This window comes from Melanerpes formicivorus, unplaced genomic scaffold, assembly GCF_026170545.1.
Source record: "Melanerpes formicivorus ecotype bairdi unplaced genomic scaffold, bMelFor1.0.p_v2 SCAF_89, whole genome shotgun sequence".
Classification (NCBI taxonomy): Eukaryota; Metazoa; Chordata; class Aves; order Piciformes; family Picidae; genus Melanerpes; species Melanerpes formicivorus.
The window spans coordinates 1,807,874-1,824,216 of NW_027142441.1; the positions used below are offsets into that span (position 1 = coordinate 1,807,874).

General features: G+C 52.3%; 1 protein-coding gene across 1 annotated transcript in view; it reads right to left on the minus strand.

The window, feature by feature from the left end:
* Positions 1-16,343, minus strand: part of GREB1L (GREB1 like retinoic acid receptor coactivator) — a 182,956-nt gene that overhangs the window by 39,531 nt on the left and 127,082 nt on the right. The window contains exons 9-15 of the mRNA XM_068165491.1: positions 15,536-15,673; positions 14,379-14,498; positions 12,565-12,702; positions 10,262-10,447; positions 3,524-3,850; positions 1,586-1,714; positions 924-1,058 (exon numbers count right to left, since the gene is read on the minus strand). Coding sequence (XP_068021592.1) covers positions 924-1,058; positions 1,586-1,714; positions 3,524-3,850; positions 10,262-10,447; positions 12,565-12,702; positions 14,379-14,498; positions 15,536-15,673 — 1,173 coding nt within the window. The remainder of the gene's footprint in view (positions 1-923; positions 1,059-1,585; positions 1,715-3,523; positions 3,851-10,261; positions 10,448-12,564; positions 12,703-14,378; positions 14,499-15,535; positions 15,674-16,343) is intronic.

A 16,343-nucleotide genomic window follows, 5' to 3' on the forward strand; every position in this document is an offset into this window, starting at 1 on the left:
CCTGCACCTGGGTCACAACCACCCCAGGAGTGCTCCAGGCTTGGGGCAGAGTGGCTGCAAACTGCCCAGCAGAAAAGGACCTGGGAGTGTTGGTTGGCAGCAGCTGAAGATGAGCCAGGGGGTGCCCAGGTGGGCAAGAAGGCCACCAGCAGCCTGGTCCTGGATCAGCAATGGTGTGGCCAGCAGACAGCACTGGTGAGGCCACACCTCGAATACTGGTTCAGTTTTGGGTCTCTCACTCCACTGAGGGGCTGGAGCAGGTCCAGAGAAGGGCAATGAAACTGCTGCAAGGGTCTGGAGAGCAGGGCTGGGGAGGAGCAGCTGAGGGAGCTGGGATTGTTCAGTCTGAAGAAGAGAAGGCTGAGGGAAACCTCATTGCTCTCTCCAGCTCCCTGAGAGGAGGCTGCAGTGAGCTGGGGGTTGGGCTCTGCCCCCTAGTCTCAGGTGAGAGGAAATGGCCTGGAGTTGTGCCAGGGGAGGCTTAGGTTGGAGATGAGGAAAACCATGTTCCTGTAGTTCAGTATCTCCAGTAGGTAAACCCTGTGCCCAGGGAGCTGTTTCCCTAGCTCCTGAATGTTCTCAACTTGCAAATTACCCAATTCATCCTATGACAGGGTTTGCTCATGTCAGTGTCCTACTCTAAACTCCAGTCTGATCAATGGATGGCTTAGTCACAAAAATTACCTGGGGCAAATTTCTTCCAAAACCCCAGGAAAAGCTCCCCAAACCCAGAGGCTGCTGAGGGCTGCTGCAGAGACTTTCTGTCTGAGAGTCTGCTGCATCGCTCCACTCAGCAGGCAGCGCTGGTGTTGGGAGGGTGGCACCCTGACTGCAGCTGTGCCCTCAGACTCTTCTAAGACACGTGCATTTTGATGTGTAACAAACTGCTCCCTTGTTTCCCAGCTTGCACATGAGAAAATTACCTGGCTCCTGGGTAGAAACCATGGCAGTGGCCTCCTGAGCTGACACACACTCGCTAACGTCCCCGTTGAAAGGAATAATGACACTTTCCCCTCGCTGCTGCAGCATTTTCTCCAGCAGCTTGTCCAAATCATCACCTAGAAGAGAATTAGCAGCACCAAATGACCTGGAGGCCATTGCAGAAGGCTGATGTAGAACACTACATCCAGATCTTCTCACACAGCTGAGGCTGAACCGAGAAGGGGCAGGGGACTGGAGATGCAGGCAAGAGAGGGAGGGAGGAGGGGGCTGGGGTTTATTTACTGATTTGCCTGCTGAATGGACTTAAAAAAAGAGAAACCACAGCTGAAGAGCTTCAGCTCTGTGCCTTTGGAGCCAGCAGTGCCATCTGATGAGCACACAGTAACAGCACCTGTAAATCCTGTGCTAAGGCTCACACGTGCACAGGTGCCCTGCCGGAGCGCTCGGCAGCACCAAGAGAGCAGAGAATGCTTTGCCTCAGGAGGAGCAACTCTCAGTGCACACCCGAGGGCCACCAGCACCCCTCTGTACTCAGAGGCTGGAGAGAAGGAGAGAATGCAGAGCTGGGCTCATGTGCTTTGACTGCTGAACCCTGAAGAAATCACTGTCCTGGCTACAATTTCTGTTTCTTAGGATCACTCACCTAAAGATGTGTTTCTGAAATGTGATGCCAGGAAACTAACTTTCCCTGTGATGAGCTCGTAACTGATCTCCTTTAAAAACTCACTGGTGGTCAGCATGCTCTCTGCAAGGGCCCTGGATTGATACTGACCTGGAGAAGAGGGAGAAAACAGCAAAAGCCATCTTTAATACAGTGCAGAACCAACACCACCTTTTCATCCTACAAGTGTGGGCCACGCTGGTCTTCAGTCACGGATCCTACCACCTGTCCCCAGGGGACTGGGAGAGCAGCCTCAAGGTTATCCTGCCAGTGATGGCAGGATTCCTTCCACTGGTTCAACACATCATTTGAAAGCTCTTGTCCACAGTTTTCCACACGTGGGTGGCAAACAATAGGTAAGATAAGTATCTGTACCTCAGATGGGATGGAGGAGTCTGGGTAAATATGAAAAGCAATTATTCCCAGTGTGGAACAAGTAACCCAAAAAATTACATCTTTACTTTATCTGCCTACCCAGGGGAGAGGAGAGTCAACATTCTCTCCCACCCAAACACACTCCTGCACACACCAACATCTCAGCCAGCAGCCAGCGTGGAGTCTGAAAACCAGCACTGTGCAAAGGACAAGAAGTATGATCTGGTCTGCACTGGGCTGGGCTCAGCCCACTCCTGCTCAGCACAGCTGCCAGAGACACCAAGATACACAAAGTGACTGTTTTGTCCCTGGGTCACTTGGAGATGCTTTCTAAGGCAGCCACACACAAGCAGTGCCAGGCCTCTGCAGGGGCAGTGCTGACCAGCACACAGCTGTCACACACAGCCCTGGGGACAGCAGTCCTACAGATCTTGACAGGAACAGCAAACTGTGACACTGCAGTGTAACCATGCAGAAAGAACAAACAGGGATCAGTCCTGGCACCAGGCTTGTTCAACATCTCTGTGGGTGCCATGGACAGTGGCACTGAGTGCACCCTCAGCAGGGTTGCTGCTGACACCAAGCTGTGTGGTGCAGCAGACAGCTGGAGGGAAGGGATCCATCCAGAGGGACCTGGACAGGCTGCAGAGCTGGGCACAAGCCAACCTCAGAAGGTTCAACAAGAGCAAGGGCAGGGTCCTGCAGCTGGGTGGAGGCAATCCCAGGCACAAATGCAGGCTGGGCAGGGACTGGCTGGAGAGCAGCCCTGAGGAGAGAGCCTTGGGGGTGCTGGGGGAGGAGAAGCTCACCAGGAGCTCTCAGTGTGCACTTGCAGCCCAGAAAGCCAACCAGAGCCTGGGCTGCAGCAGGAGAAGTGTGGCCAGCAGGGCAAGGGAGGTGATTCTCCCCCTCTGCTCAGCTCTGGGGAGACCCCACCTGGAGTCCTGCCTCCAGTTCTGGAGCCCCTATGACAAGAGGGATCTGGAGGGACTGGAAGGTGTCCAGAGCAGGGCCAGGAGGATGAGCAGAGGGCTGGAGCACCTCTCCTGTGAGGACAGACTGAAGGAGTTGGGGCTGTTCAGTCTGCAGAAGAGAAGGCTCCCAGGTGACCTCATTGTGGCCTTCCAGGATCTGAAGGGGGCTCCAAGAAGGGTGGGGAGGGACTGCTCAGGATCTCAGGCAGTGCTAGGACTAGGGGGAATGGAATGAAGCTGGAGGTGGGGAGATTGAGGCTGGAGGGGAGGAGGAAGTTGTTCCCCATGAGAGTGGTGAAGGCCTGGAATGGGTTGTGCAGGGAGGTGGTTGGGGCCCTGTCCCTGGAGGTGTTTAAGCCCAGGCTGGATGAGGCTCTGGGCAGCCTGATCTAGTGTGGGGTGTCCCTGCCCATGGCAGGGGGGTTGGAACTAGATGATCCTTGTGCTCCCTTCCAACCCTCACTGATACTATGATACTATGATACTATGGTTAAGGAGAGGGAACAATGGCTCAGGAAAAGGTAATTCAGCAGCAGTGCAGTGGAACAGGAAGCAGAGAGCAGAGACTCACCCAGGACCACCACACAGAACTCATTGCCTCTGATCTTGGAGGCGCAGATGGCAACCACGTAGTCTGGCAGCTTCTGATGATGTCTCATTTCATTGAGAGACCTCAAGGTCTCTGAGATGCCCTCTGCCAGGGAGTTCTGGGTGACCACCACGTGCACGAGGTCCCGGGACACACTGGCGATCAGCCTGGCCAGCCAGGGCAGCTGCCCCGGGGACACAGAGACACACTGGCTGCTCAGCTGCAGCGACCGCTCCCGCAGAGCGAACTCCTGCAGGGCCTTCAGCATGATCTGCTCAAATTCTTCCCTCAGAGGGATCTGGTCAGGACCTGCATGGAAAGCAAACAAACAGAAGAACATGACCTCATGTCAAAGTGCTCCTGACCAGGAATGACTGCGTCCATCTTGCTCCAACGAGCTCCTGCACCATGGCTCTAGAGCTACAAAGCCCGGTGGCTATGCAGCAGGTAGCCACTCCATGGCTCACTCGTGGCTTCTCATATTAGAAGCCTCTCTCTCCCATCATCTCCCTTGTCATTTTCAACAGTGGAGATTCCATCTCACTGCCAGCTTTTCTCCCTCCAGAAACCAGTGGGATCACAGCATGTGCCTGTTTGCTGGACCAGAAGGATTAAGCACGCAGCCTCCATGTGTTTTTACAGCACAAACCCCAAGTGCTTCTCCTCACCCTCTGAATCACAGCCATGCAATTAAGACAAAGCCTGTCAAGTGCTCTTTGCTCTGCTTTTTCTCATCAGGCATGACAGTCAACTGAGCATAGATGCCAATAAACATGCTTGACTCTTCTTTTAGTTTAGTTACATCACAGGCTCAGAGGATGTCAGGGGTTGGAACGGAAGGGACCTCCAGAGATCATCCAGTCCAACCCCCCTGCCAGAGCAGGTCCATAGAATCCAGCTCAGGTCACCCAGGAACACATCCAGATGGGGATTGAAAGTCTCCAGAGAAGGAGACTCCACAACCTCTCTGGGCAGCCTGCTCCAGGCCTCTGGGACCCTCACAGTAAAGAAGTTCCTCCTCACGTTGAGGTGGAGCCTCCTGTGCTGGAGTTTATATCCATTGCCTCTTGCCCTATCACAGGCTGCAGCTGAGCAGAGCCTGTCCCTGTCCTCTCCCTCTTGGCCCTTAGCCCTCAGATATTTACATTGATCAGATCCCCCTCCTCTCCAGGCTAACCACCCCCAGGGCTCTCAGCCTCTCCTCCCCAGGCAGTGCTGCAGTCCCTTCAGCATCCTTGCAGCCCTCCCTTGGACTCTCTCCAGCAGATCCCTGTCCCTCCTGAGCTGGGGAGCCCAGAGCTGGATGCAATATTCCAGGTGAGGTCTCACCAGGGCAGAGCAGAGGGGGAGGAGAACCTCCCTGGCTCTGCTGGCCACACTCCTCTGCTGCACCCCAGGACCCCATTGGCCTTCTTGGCCCCCAGGGCACATTGCTGTCCCATGCAGAGCTTGTTAGCCTCCAGCACTCCCAGGTCCCTCTCCCCAGGGCTGCTCTCCAGCAGATCCCCTCCCAGGCTGTGCTGCAGTAGTTTATTCTTCCTCCCCAGCTGCAGGACTCTGCCCTTGTCCTTGTTGAACCTCTTTAGGTTCCTCTCTGTCCAGCTCTCAGTCTGTCCAAGCCTCTCTGAAAGGCTGCACAGCCTTCAGCTGTATTTGTTTAGCAGATCTTCAAACTGCCAATGTAAAGAGGGCCTTGCAACCTCAGCCCTACTTTCCCCAGGCCTTGTAAGCTGCATTGTGAACTCGAATTCCAAACTAATAATAGAAACTATCAGCCCCCCAACTCAACTCCAATTAACACTTTGCTCTGTAAGATTTTTCTCATTGTCAAAGATACTTGGGAACAGCTACAAGTATTCCTGAGCACAACACCACCCTGATGAAGGCAGGGTGAGAAGTGGCCATAGCTTAGATTGCCAAGATCTCATGTCAGTGCCCCAGGAGACAGCCTCATGCTCCAGCAGCTTGCTCCTCTGTGGCAGAAGGAGGGGGCTCAAATACCAGAGATATTTGAAATGCTAGTTTGGGGGTTGTGTTTTCCTTCAGAGCCAAAGGCAACAAGCAAGAGGGGCAAGGAAGGGAAACAAAGGTTGCGTGAGAAGAAGGGCAGGGTGTAGGCAAATGACCTACAGCAGAGTCTGTAAAATCTGCCACTTGTGTCACTTTGCCTTTCTGAGAGGTAACCTATGGAGAGTGTCACCACCCAATCACCACAGGGTGGGAGGACAGCTACAGCCTTGGCAGGGCAAGGCTGGCCTCATTGATGCAACCCCAAACCTTCTGATGAGTCTAACTGGAGGCAGCATGGGTACACTTCCCTCTCTATTCTTCTGGTTTTTTCAAGTGTATTTTCTCTCCTCCTCAGAGAGCATTACACATTCTAGGCCTTTGAAGAGCTCAAAACAGAAAACACAGACAGTGTATTGAAAGAGAGAGAAAGCATCTGCAGCAATAAAGTCTATCTACAGCACATCAATCAACCACAGCACAACAGAGGTTGTACACTGAAAGAATTCAGAGCAAGCTTTTGCTAACTGGGGGACAGGCTCTAGATTTAGGAAGGGCAGGTCCTGCCTGACCAGCCTGATCTCCTTCTATGCCCAGGTGACTGCCTGGTGGATGTGGGGCAGGCTGTGGATGGAGTCTGCCTGGACCTCAGCAAGGCCTTTGACACCGTCCCCCATAGCAAACTGCTGGCCAAGCTGTCAGCCCCTGGCTGGGGCAGCAGCTCTCTGAGCTGGGTTAGGAACTGGCTGGAGGCTGAGCCCAGAGAGTGGTGGTGAATGGTGCCACAGCCAGCTGGCAGCCAGGCACCAGTGGTGTGCCCCAGGGATCAGTGCTGGGCCCTGTGCTCTTTAACATCTTCATTGATGATCTGGATGAGGGCATTGAGTCCATCAGCAGTAAATTTGCAGATGACACCAAGCTGGGGGCAGGAGTTGATCTGCTGGAGGGTGGAGAGGCTCTGCAGAGGGACCTGGACAGGCTGGGCAGATGGGCAGAGGCCAAGGGCAGGAGATTGAACACATCCAAGTGCCAGGTTCTGCACATTGGCCACAACAACCCCAGGCAGTGCTACAGGCTGGGGGCAGAGGGGCTGAGAGCAGCCAGGCAGAGAGGGACCTGGGGGTGCTGGTTGATGGTAGGCTGAACATGAGCCAGCAGTGTGCCCAGGTAGCCAGGAGGGCCAATGGCATCCTGGCCTGCATCAAGAACAGTGTGGCCAGCAGGAGCAGGGAGGTCATTCTGCCCCTGGACACTGCACTGCTTAGGCCACACCTTGAGTCCTGTGTCCAGTTCTGGGCCCCTCAGGTTAGGAAGGAGGTTGAGTTGCTGGAAGGTGTCCAGAGAAGGGCAACAAAGCTGGGGAGGGGTCTGGAGCACAGCCCTGTGAGGAGAGGCTGAGGGAGCTGGGGTTGCTTAGCCTGGAGAGGAGGAGGCTCAGGGGTGACCTTATTGCTCTCTCCAACTCCCTGAAGGGAGGTTGTAGCCAGGCAGAGGTTGGTCTCTTCTCCCAGGCAGCCAGCAACAGAACAAGAGGACACAGTCTCAAGCTGTGCCAGGAGAGGTTTAGGCTGGAGGTTAGGAGGAAGTTTTACACAGAGAGAGAGAGATTGCCCATTGGGATGTGCTGCCTGGGGAGGTGGTGGAGTCACCATCACTGGAGGTGTTCAGGAGGAGACTTGACAGGGTGCTTGGTGCCATGGGTTAGTTGATTAGGTGGTGTTGGATGATAGGTTGGATGTGATGATCTTGAGGGTCTCTTCCAATCTGGTTAATTCTATTCTATTCTATTCTATTCTATTCTATTCTATTCTATTCTATTCTAGTCTAGTCTAGTCTAGTCTAGTCTAGTCTAGTCTAGTCTAGTCTAGTCTAGTCTAGTCCATTCCATTCCATTCCATTCCATTCTAGACATAGGGGGCATCACAGAGTCATGGAATTGTTTTGGTTGGAAAAGATCTCTGAGATCATCCAAGAGTGTTGAAATAAACACAAAAGTAAGGACTGCTGTATGAGAACACACAGAACTTCCCCCAGGTAATCTACAGGAGAAATACTTGAAGCAGTGGCTGGGTATCAGAGGCACTGCTGAGGCACTAGTTTGAGTTGGTGCAGTGCTTACTGCCACCCCTGCCTGAAGGCAGCCCTGCTGCACCACTGCCCAGGAAAATAACAGCATTAATATCAGATGAGATGGAAGACAGAATGATAGATGCTGATTTTGACAGTGAACAGCTTCATGAACACATGGGCAGGGATTTGTCAGGGTTAAAAGGGGATATTTGGAAGCCTCTCTACAGAAATGAGTGTGCAAGGGATCATCTTGACTTGAGAGAACAGAACTGCAAACCAAGAGATATCAGCACCTGATGAACACAGCTATGCTGCCAAGAGCACCTGCAGTTTGAGACATGGTGTTCAACACCACCCATTGCTGGGTAGAAGCACACTGCATGGTGCATCTCCCAGGGAACTACTCCAACCACCTAACAGCAGGAGAATGCTGGAATGGTGCCTTGCTTTGAGTGGCTGAGCATCTCCTCCACGGAGGGCAGAGGCTGCTCCCTGCCTGGAGTCACGGCATGCACACAGTCAAAGCAATTCCAACCTTCCCACATCAAGAGGGCAGGGAGAGTTTGTTTCTAATTCTAGCCAGGCAGTTACCAGAAGGTCTAGAAATCCCCTCCAGCTGAAAAGCCAAAGCACAGAGCTTAGATTGGGCCTGCAGGAAGGGCAGTGCAACAGTGAGCAGCAGATGATTACCAACGACGGAATGTGACCTGTGCTGCCAATGTGGGCAGCCTGAGGAGGAAAACAGAGCTCACCCTGCATGCTGCCAGACAGAACACCTGTAAGATCTGACTGAGAAGAGGAGACAGGCTGGATAACCCTGCTGGAATCAGTATCACCAAGGTTGGAAGAGACCTCAAAGATCACCCAGTCCAACCTGTCACCACAGACCCCATGACTAAACCATGGCACCAAGTGCCACATCCAATCCCCTCTTGAACACCTCCAGGGATGGGGACTCCACCACCTCCCTGGGCAGCACATCCCAATGGCTAACAACTCTCTCTGGGAAGAACTTTCTCCTCACCTCCAGCCTAAACTTCCCCTGGCACAGCTTGAGACTGTGTCCTCTTGTTCTGGTGCTGATTGCTTGAGAGAAGAGACCAACCCCCACCTGGCTACAACCTCCCTTCAGGGAGTTGGAGAGAGCAATGAGGTCTCCCCTGAGCCTCCTCTTCTCCAGGCTAAGCAACCCCAGCTCCCTCAGCCTCTCCTCACAGGGCTGTGCTCCAGACCCCTCCCCAGCTTTGTTGTCCTTCTCTGGACACCTTCAAGTCTCTCAATGTCCTTCTGAAACTGAGGAGCCCAGAACTGGACACAGGACTCAAGGTGTGGCCTCAGCAGTGCTGAGCACAGGGCACAAGGACTTCCCTGCTCCTGCTGGCCACACTCTTCCTGATGCAAGCCAGGATTCCACTGGCCCTCTTGGCCCCCTGGGCACACTGCTGGTTCATGTTCAGGCAGCTGTCAATCAGCACCCCCAGGTCCCTCTCTGTTTGGCAGCTCTCAACCACTCTGACCCCATCCTGTAGCACTGCCTGGGGTTGCTGTGGCCAAAGTGCAGCTCCTGGCACTTGGACTTGTTGAATGCCATCCCGTTGGCCTCTGCCCCTCTGTCCAGTTGGTTGAGGTCCCTCTGCAGAGCCCTTCTGCCCTCTAACTGACCAACATCTGCTCCCAGCTTGGTGTCATCTGCAAATTTGCTGATGACTGACTCAATCCCCTCATCCAGGTCATCAGTAAAGATATTGAACAGGATGAGGCCCAGCACTGATCCCTGGGGACACCACTACTGACAGGCCACCAGCTGGCTGTGGCACCATTCACCACCACTCTCTGGGCTCAGCCTCCAGCCAGTTCCTAAGCCAGCAGAGAGTGCTGCTGTCCAATTACCAGGTTATTTCCAGCTGTGGTCTTTTGCAAACATTCCCACATTTCACATTGTTACAGCTGCCTTGGTGGAAGCTCAGGGCAGGAAAAGCAGTGTGCTCTTCCCCAAATCCACCTCACACTCCTCTGTGCTAAGCAGCACCCTTCAAATACAGAGTGAAGACTGAGAAGTTTCCCAACACTCTCTGAGTTCTTTAACATCTAAAATCTCCCTGTTAATACTCACTGCCTTTTTAAGGTGGTTAAAAAATGTCTGCACCTGCAAACAAGAGAATGGAAATGTGGCTTGCTGGTCTGCTCTCAGACTTGCAGAGCCCACTTCAAAACCATCTCCAGGAGTGAGATGTTCAGTGCATAACAAATGTGGTTCTCATCTAAACAGTGCCCTCACCAAAACAATGCTGACCATCACACATCTGCCAGCATCTGTCACCACTCTGAATAAACCAGACTGGGGGGCCTTGGAAAGAGCTGTGCTAACTGCTGCTTTGATAGCCTAAGCAAATGAATTATCTGCATTGCAAATGCATTTTCACAGCGGTGACCTGGTCAGTCCCCATATGGAGAGCAGAAGCGGGACCAGCCTCCAAAAGCACTTCCTCGGCCTGATGAACGAAGCAGCAGCGTCACACACACTAGATGGAGCCACTTACCTCTTCCAGGCACAAATGTCGGCTCTGAAATGGACATAGAGAGGGAAGGGAAACAAAAAGGACAGTCACAAAAGAACACAAGTGCTTAGGACAAGTGTCTTACCGAGTTGGACAAGATACTGAATGGTTAGAAGTATCATATTCTCCACACTCAGCAGGTGACTGCTGCTCAAACCCAAGAGATCCAAATCTTTGTTTTCCAGCTGTGGAATCTTGTAGCAATTCACCAGCAAGGGACTCACAACAATGTCACTGACGTTTCCATAGAAGTAAGGTAAAGTGCCATAACCTTTGAGAGGAGAAAAAACAAACACCCAGAAATCCACCCAGTGTGGCACCCCAGGAAATGCTGCACAGCAGAAACACTTCCACACCTCTTAGTATCATAGTATCATAGTATCTGTCAGGGCTGGAAGGGAGCACAAGGATCATCTAGTTCCAACCCCCCTGCCATGGGCAGGGACACCCCACACTAGATCAGGCTGCCCAGAGCCTCATCCAGCCTGGGCTCAAACACCTCCAGGGACAGGGCCCCAACCACCTCCCTGGACAAACCATTCCAGGGCTTCACCACTCTCATGGGGAAGAACTTCCTCCTCCCCTCCAGCCTCAATCTCCCCACCTCCAGCTTCATTCCATTCCCCCTAGTCCTATCACTACCTCTTAAAGTTACCTTGCAAAACCTCCTGCATCAGTGCCTGCTCTTGACACTGCAACTGCTCACAAAATCAGTGAGACAGGCCAGGGCTTCCTTGCTGTGCTTTACAAGAGCTGGAAGAACTAAAAAGGTCAGGCTGGCTGAGGCCTTGGGCAAGCTGTGCTGGTGGGAGGTGTCCCTGCCCATGGCAGGGGGTTGGAGCTGGATGATCTTGAAGGTCCCTTCCAACCTAAACCATTCTATGAATCTATGACCTGGACACCAGCAGGAGAATAATGATTGCCCTCCAAACACAGATGACATTATCATCTGTTTGGGTCCTCCCCTGACCTTTAAATACAGATTCTCCACAGTGCAGTGTACCAAACAGAAAAATCAATGGAAGCAAAAGCACACTGATCAAAGCACTTTATCAAAGCAGCAGAAGCCACATTAGCTCTGAGTCAGCCACTGTGGTGGTGCTGTGATTGATTGCACTGTTTTTGTGCCACATGTTTTCATCAGCATGTTAAATAAACTCCAATCACTAACCTTGCTGCTCCATCAGGGAAAGCACACAAGGAAAGCCTCACTCCTCTTTTCCTTGAGAATGTTTTTGTTGGGAAACTATTTCCACAGATTTTGCCAGCCCCATCCATTTGGGTACATCTGGTTCTCTGCTAATAATAGGATGCTGTTTCTCAGGGCCACTAACATGCAGCCTGAGGACTTCACTGGCAACCCTCCAAGAGCCTAAGGGCTGCACTCAATTTGCACTTAAGCTGATGACTCCTCCTCAACTAGGAAATGTTCCTCTGAACACCCTTAGAGCACCATGCTAGAGCTGCAGACAGGTTTCCAGCACTAAGCTAAACAAACCCAAAGTGTAACCCTGCCCCTGCTGGATCTGCTGGTGTAGATGGCCCTGCTCATTCTCTGGGAGCTGGGTGCAGCAGCATTATCTGTGCAAGTGAGGACTTGGAGAGCCTCTCCATACCTTCAGCAGTGATAAACATTTCCATGGGTCGCACTGCTAGGCACGTTCTGTTAACCCTGAAGCTACTTTCTACAGCCAGCTGTACTCTGCTGGACTGAGCAGAGTCTGAACGTCAAAAGGTCACTCATCAAAATGTTGGCAGTGCATCTCTGGGGTGGAGTACACCTTCAAGCAGCTCAGGCTGAGAGGGAGACTCACGTTGTGAGTCACACTTTTAAAGCAACAGCAATGTCTTGCTAAGGGTCAACAACAACACACTTTGTGCAGGAAAAGGGCTGTCAAAGCAGGAGCTGTGAGCTCAGCTGCCTACAAGAAGAATGGACTAGAAAAGACAAAATGTTAGTATGATTTGCTTCCCATCAGTTAGTTCCAATCCATTTTCTGGTTCTCATGCAGAATCCTTGGGCTTAAAGATCTGGGCTGTAAATGTTGCAGGAAGTATTTGCCTCTTTTGCAAGCTGTTTATCCTGGGAAGCTATTTTCATTGCATGGAAATATTTCTATTCTGGGATTTTACACAGCTCTGATTTGCACAAAGCCTCCATCTGGCCAGAGGTTTGGTACCAGCCTGACCTGGCTGTGACCTGCCTTCAGGTCCTCCAGAAACCGCCTAACTCCCAGTGTTCAGTGTTGAGCAGGCAAAGCAAACTCTCCAGGAGAAATTGACTTTGTGCTGCACTGAATGCCAGAAGCAGCCAAAAGAAACCAAAGCCCCTTTCTGCTGGGGGGGGTTTGCTGCAATGCAGCAATTCTGCCCCAGTGTCAGACTTACCTATCAGAATCACTGGTCTGACTCCTGAGTTATTCAGCAGGTTTTCAGGAACTATCACAGTCTCCCCTGCTGGGATGGGTTGAGGCTGTAAAATTCCAGTTAACATGGATTGAGGAACTGGGACTGACAAAAGAGGCTCTATAAAATAAAGAAAAGAGAGAGTTCCATTACCCCAAGGCCCACACTGTGATCTGGCCCTATGAACACATAAAATATTTCTGCAGATCAGTAACTGTAATAAAATGCAAGAGGCCTCTGCATTTCCTGCTGCTGCTTTAAGCAATTTAAATGAAGAGCCAATATCCTCCCCTAGCCCCACCCTGAAAATAAAACTTTTGCTGGCCACTGTATTGTTGGTGGGAATGAGAGAGGGAAACACAGCTTTGAATATGCATCTTGAAACAAAGCCAAGGACTAAGCCAAAAGGTCACCTCTAGTATGGAGGCCACCTCTCAGAACTGCCTCTCAATACAAGTGAAGGAACTGCTCTGACTTCTCACCTAGAATATACATAACTAAGCAAAACAAAGCCAGGCCAACATCTCAAAGCTGCCTTTAGACATTTGCTGCAAGATAAAAACTGCTCATAAAGGAGCAGGAGTAGCTTTCACAAGTGAAGAGAAACGAAATGCAAGGATTCTCTCATCCTGCCATCAGGCTTCAGTGTAAGCTCTGCTTCACAAGTGGCTCAGGCTTCTGCCAGGGGGTTGTAACACATCTTTCAAACAATGGCATCACAGAAAAGCATCAAAGGCAGCATGAGCCCAGGCATGTGTTTTGGCTTTGAAAATTGTTCATCCATCAGCAAAAACCACCACGGAGGTCTGGTGTGAAACGGGGTCCACAGCAGAGGGAGCAGACTGGTGGAGACAGGCCAACAGCAAGGAGGAGATTGCCCAGTGTCAGGGATCTGCAGCAGGACTCTCAAGCTAGAAACCTACAAAAGCTGCAGTTCATTTGAGGTGCTTAAGCAGGCAGGCCTGCACCCTCCTGCAAACCTTCTTCCTCTGATGGCTCTCTCTGAAACTTAATTCCAAAAGACCTTAAAAGCAAGCCCTGCAAAGCAGAGGGAAGAGAACCTTCTGCAGGCTGACAAATGTCTTTTCTTCCTCCTTGTCTGTAGAGAGTAAGCAATGATCAATTCCCCTTCACAGAGTGTGCTGAATCCCAGCAGTGAAAGGGGCTTCAATCATCAACAGCTTTATTGGGAGTGCTGTAGAAGGAGGTAGCTGCATGGACACTGCTGAGCCTGCACACGTGCTTGTAGCCAGCCCTGGTGCCCGTGACAGTTACACAGCCTCCCACAGCACTGCCAAGCACAACAGACAGGAAGCCTCACAAGCTTTATGCTTTTAGCTGCAGATGTCCTAGTGGACAGTGGTGTCCTTTGTTAGGCCCACATGGTATAACCTTGTTTCTCCTGTGCACCAACAGAGGGTGGTTCCTGTGGCAGCCACAGCAGGCTGAGACACAGCATTCAGGGTGAAGGCCAGTGAAAGGCCTTGCAATGATTTCATGTATCCAGAGACCTGCACAGTCTCAGAAGAACTGAGTTACACTGGCTCAGGTAGCTCTGGTTATTCTTTTGTTGGTGGTGTTCACATTATTTGCATCTTCCCTCCCCCAGTAATTTCTCTCTCCCTGTGCCACATCTGTGATTATGACAACAAGGACCAGGCAATCACATGTGTCATGGTGTCCTTGGCTGCTTCAGGTAGGTTTCCTGTGCAGCACTTGAGGGAAGCAGCACAGACCTACTGGTCTGGCTGAGCAGAGGGTTCCACAAATGCCATCTCTGACCCTCCCAGTTCTACCTGTTCTTGCTGCAGACCGAATTGCAGGGACAGGCACTGCTACCCCAGGAGGAGGCACTGGGGACCCAGGAGACCATCCCCGGTGACGCTTCTTGGGTGGTCCAGAACTGGACATTGATGCTGAGAACAAAATCAAAGCATTAACCTCCACCCTCCCCACTGACCACATTCCAGCCCACCTTTCCATTTCACACTGGTGTCAAGCTAATGTCAGGTCACAGAGCACCATAGGTTCACCCCCAGATGTAGCCAAAGGCAGCCTGTGATGTGACAATCACAGAACTGTCAGGGCTGGAGGGGACCTCAAGGCTCACCCAGTTCCAACCCCACTGCCATGGGCAGGGACACCTCACACTACAGCAGGTTGCTCACAGTCACATCCAGCCTGGCTGCAAACACCTCCAGGCAGGAGGCTTCCACCACCTCCCTGCACAACCTGTGCCAGGCTCTCACCACCCTCATGGGCAACAACTTCTTCCTCACAGCCAATCTCAATCTCCCCACTTCTAGTTCTGCTCCATCCCCCCCAGTCCTATCCCTCCCTGACACCCTCAAAAGTCCCTCCCCAGCTTTCTTGGAGCCCCCTGCAGATCCTGGAAGGCCACAATGAGGTCTCCTGGGAGCCTTCTCCTCTCCAGCCTGCACAACCCCAACTCTCTCAGGCTGTCTCCAGAGCAGAGCAGCTCCAGCCCTCTGCTCCTCCTCCTGGCCCTTCTCTGGACACCTTCCAGCACCTCCAGATCCTTCCTGGCATAGATGTTCCAAAACTGGCCCCAGAGCTGCAGCTGTGGTCTCAGCAGAGTGGAGCAGAGGGGCAGAATCCCCTCCCTGGCCCTGCTGGCCACACTTCTCATGCTGCAGCCCAGGCTCTGCTTGGCTCTCTGGGCTGCAAGTGCTCCCTGCTGGCTCCTGCTGAGCTTCTCCTGCCCCAGCACCCCCAAGGCCTTTTCTTCAGGGCTGCTCTCCAGCCAGTCCCTGCACAGCCTATATTGGTGCCTGGCCTGTGAGGCACAGCACCATCAGTAATGCTGATGCCAAAACCCAAATGGGTCTGCAGAGACTGACTTGTAGAAACAGATGGGAAGAAGAACAAAATTAGAAGTTTCAGGCTTAGCAGCCAGTGCAGCTTAAAACCAAGCCAGAGAGGTTTTCTTTACCTTGGTCTCCAGCTGCACAGCCAGGACTTGGAGATGTTGAGTGTGGCACTGGCCGGGAGGCTCCAGAGCTCAGCAGATTATTTCTTCCTCCGTTAGTGTTTCCATTGGCAACATCAGAGGCACGCAGGGCAAGAGGAGCTGTGCATGGTAAAGGACAGAGTCTGTGTCTTGAGACACAACAAGCCACAGCATACAGCCACCTGCACACCCAGAAGAGCACGGCAAGGAGTGTGACTGGAACACGCTCCAGGGGAAGCAGGAGGTGTGCTTGGCACAGAGTAATTTGGGCACAGGCTGCACAATCCTAACCTTGAAGCAGGGTCTCCAGATGTCAGGGTGAGGAGGATAGGTAGGGGGGGAAAAAACATCCCAAACAACCCCCACCAAAATAAAATAGACAATTACACACCCCCAAGGCCCTGGGAAGTTTGGAACTCATTTGTTTTAGACACTGAAAACCTCAATAAATGCACATCATGAATCCAGTTTGTAAAGGCTCCTGAGGCACTGTGGTGCAGCTGGGTACTGCCCCCCAGCCACCCATGTGCCATGCACCTGAGCCAATGGGTCTGAGCCCACACATGCTGCATTTTGCTACCTCTGCCTAAGCCCCTCCAGGCCAGGCAAGCCTGCCACCCTGGTAGGATCCACTGTACCCAGATCAGGGGATTGCCAGAAGTTATCCTCACACCCCTGAGCTCCCTCTCACTCCTTTTTCATAGCCTGTTTTTTTCATAAGGAAATATAAAAGGCATCCTGCATAGAGCAGCCATGGACTGCATGGGGACTCTGCCCTGGGGACACCACA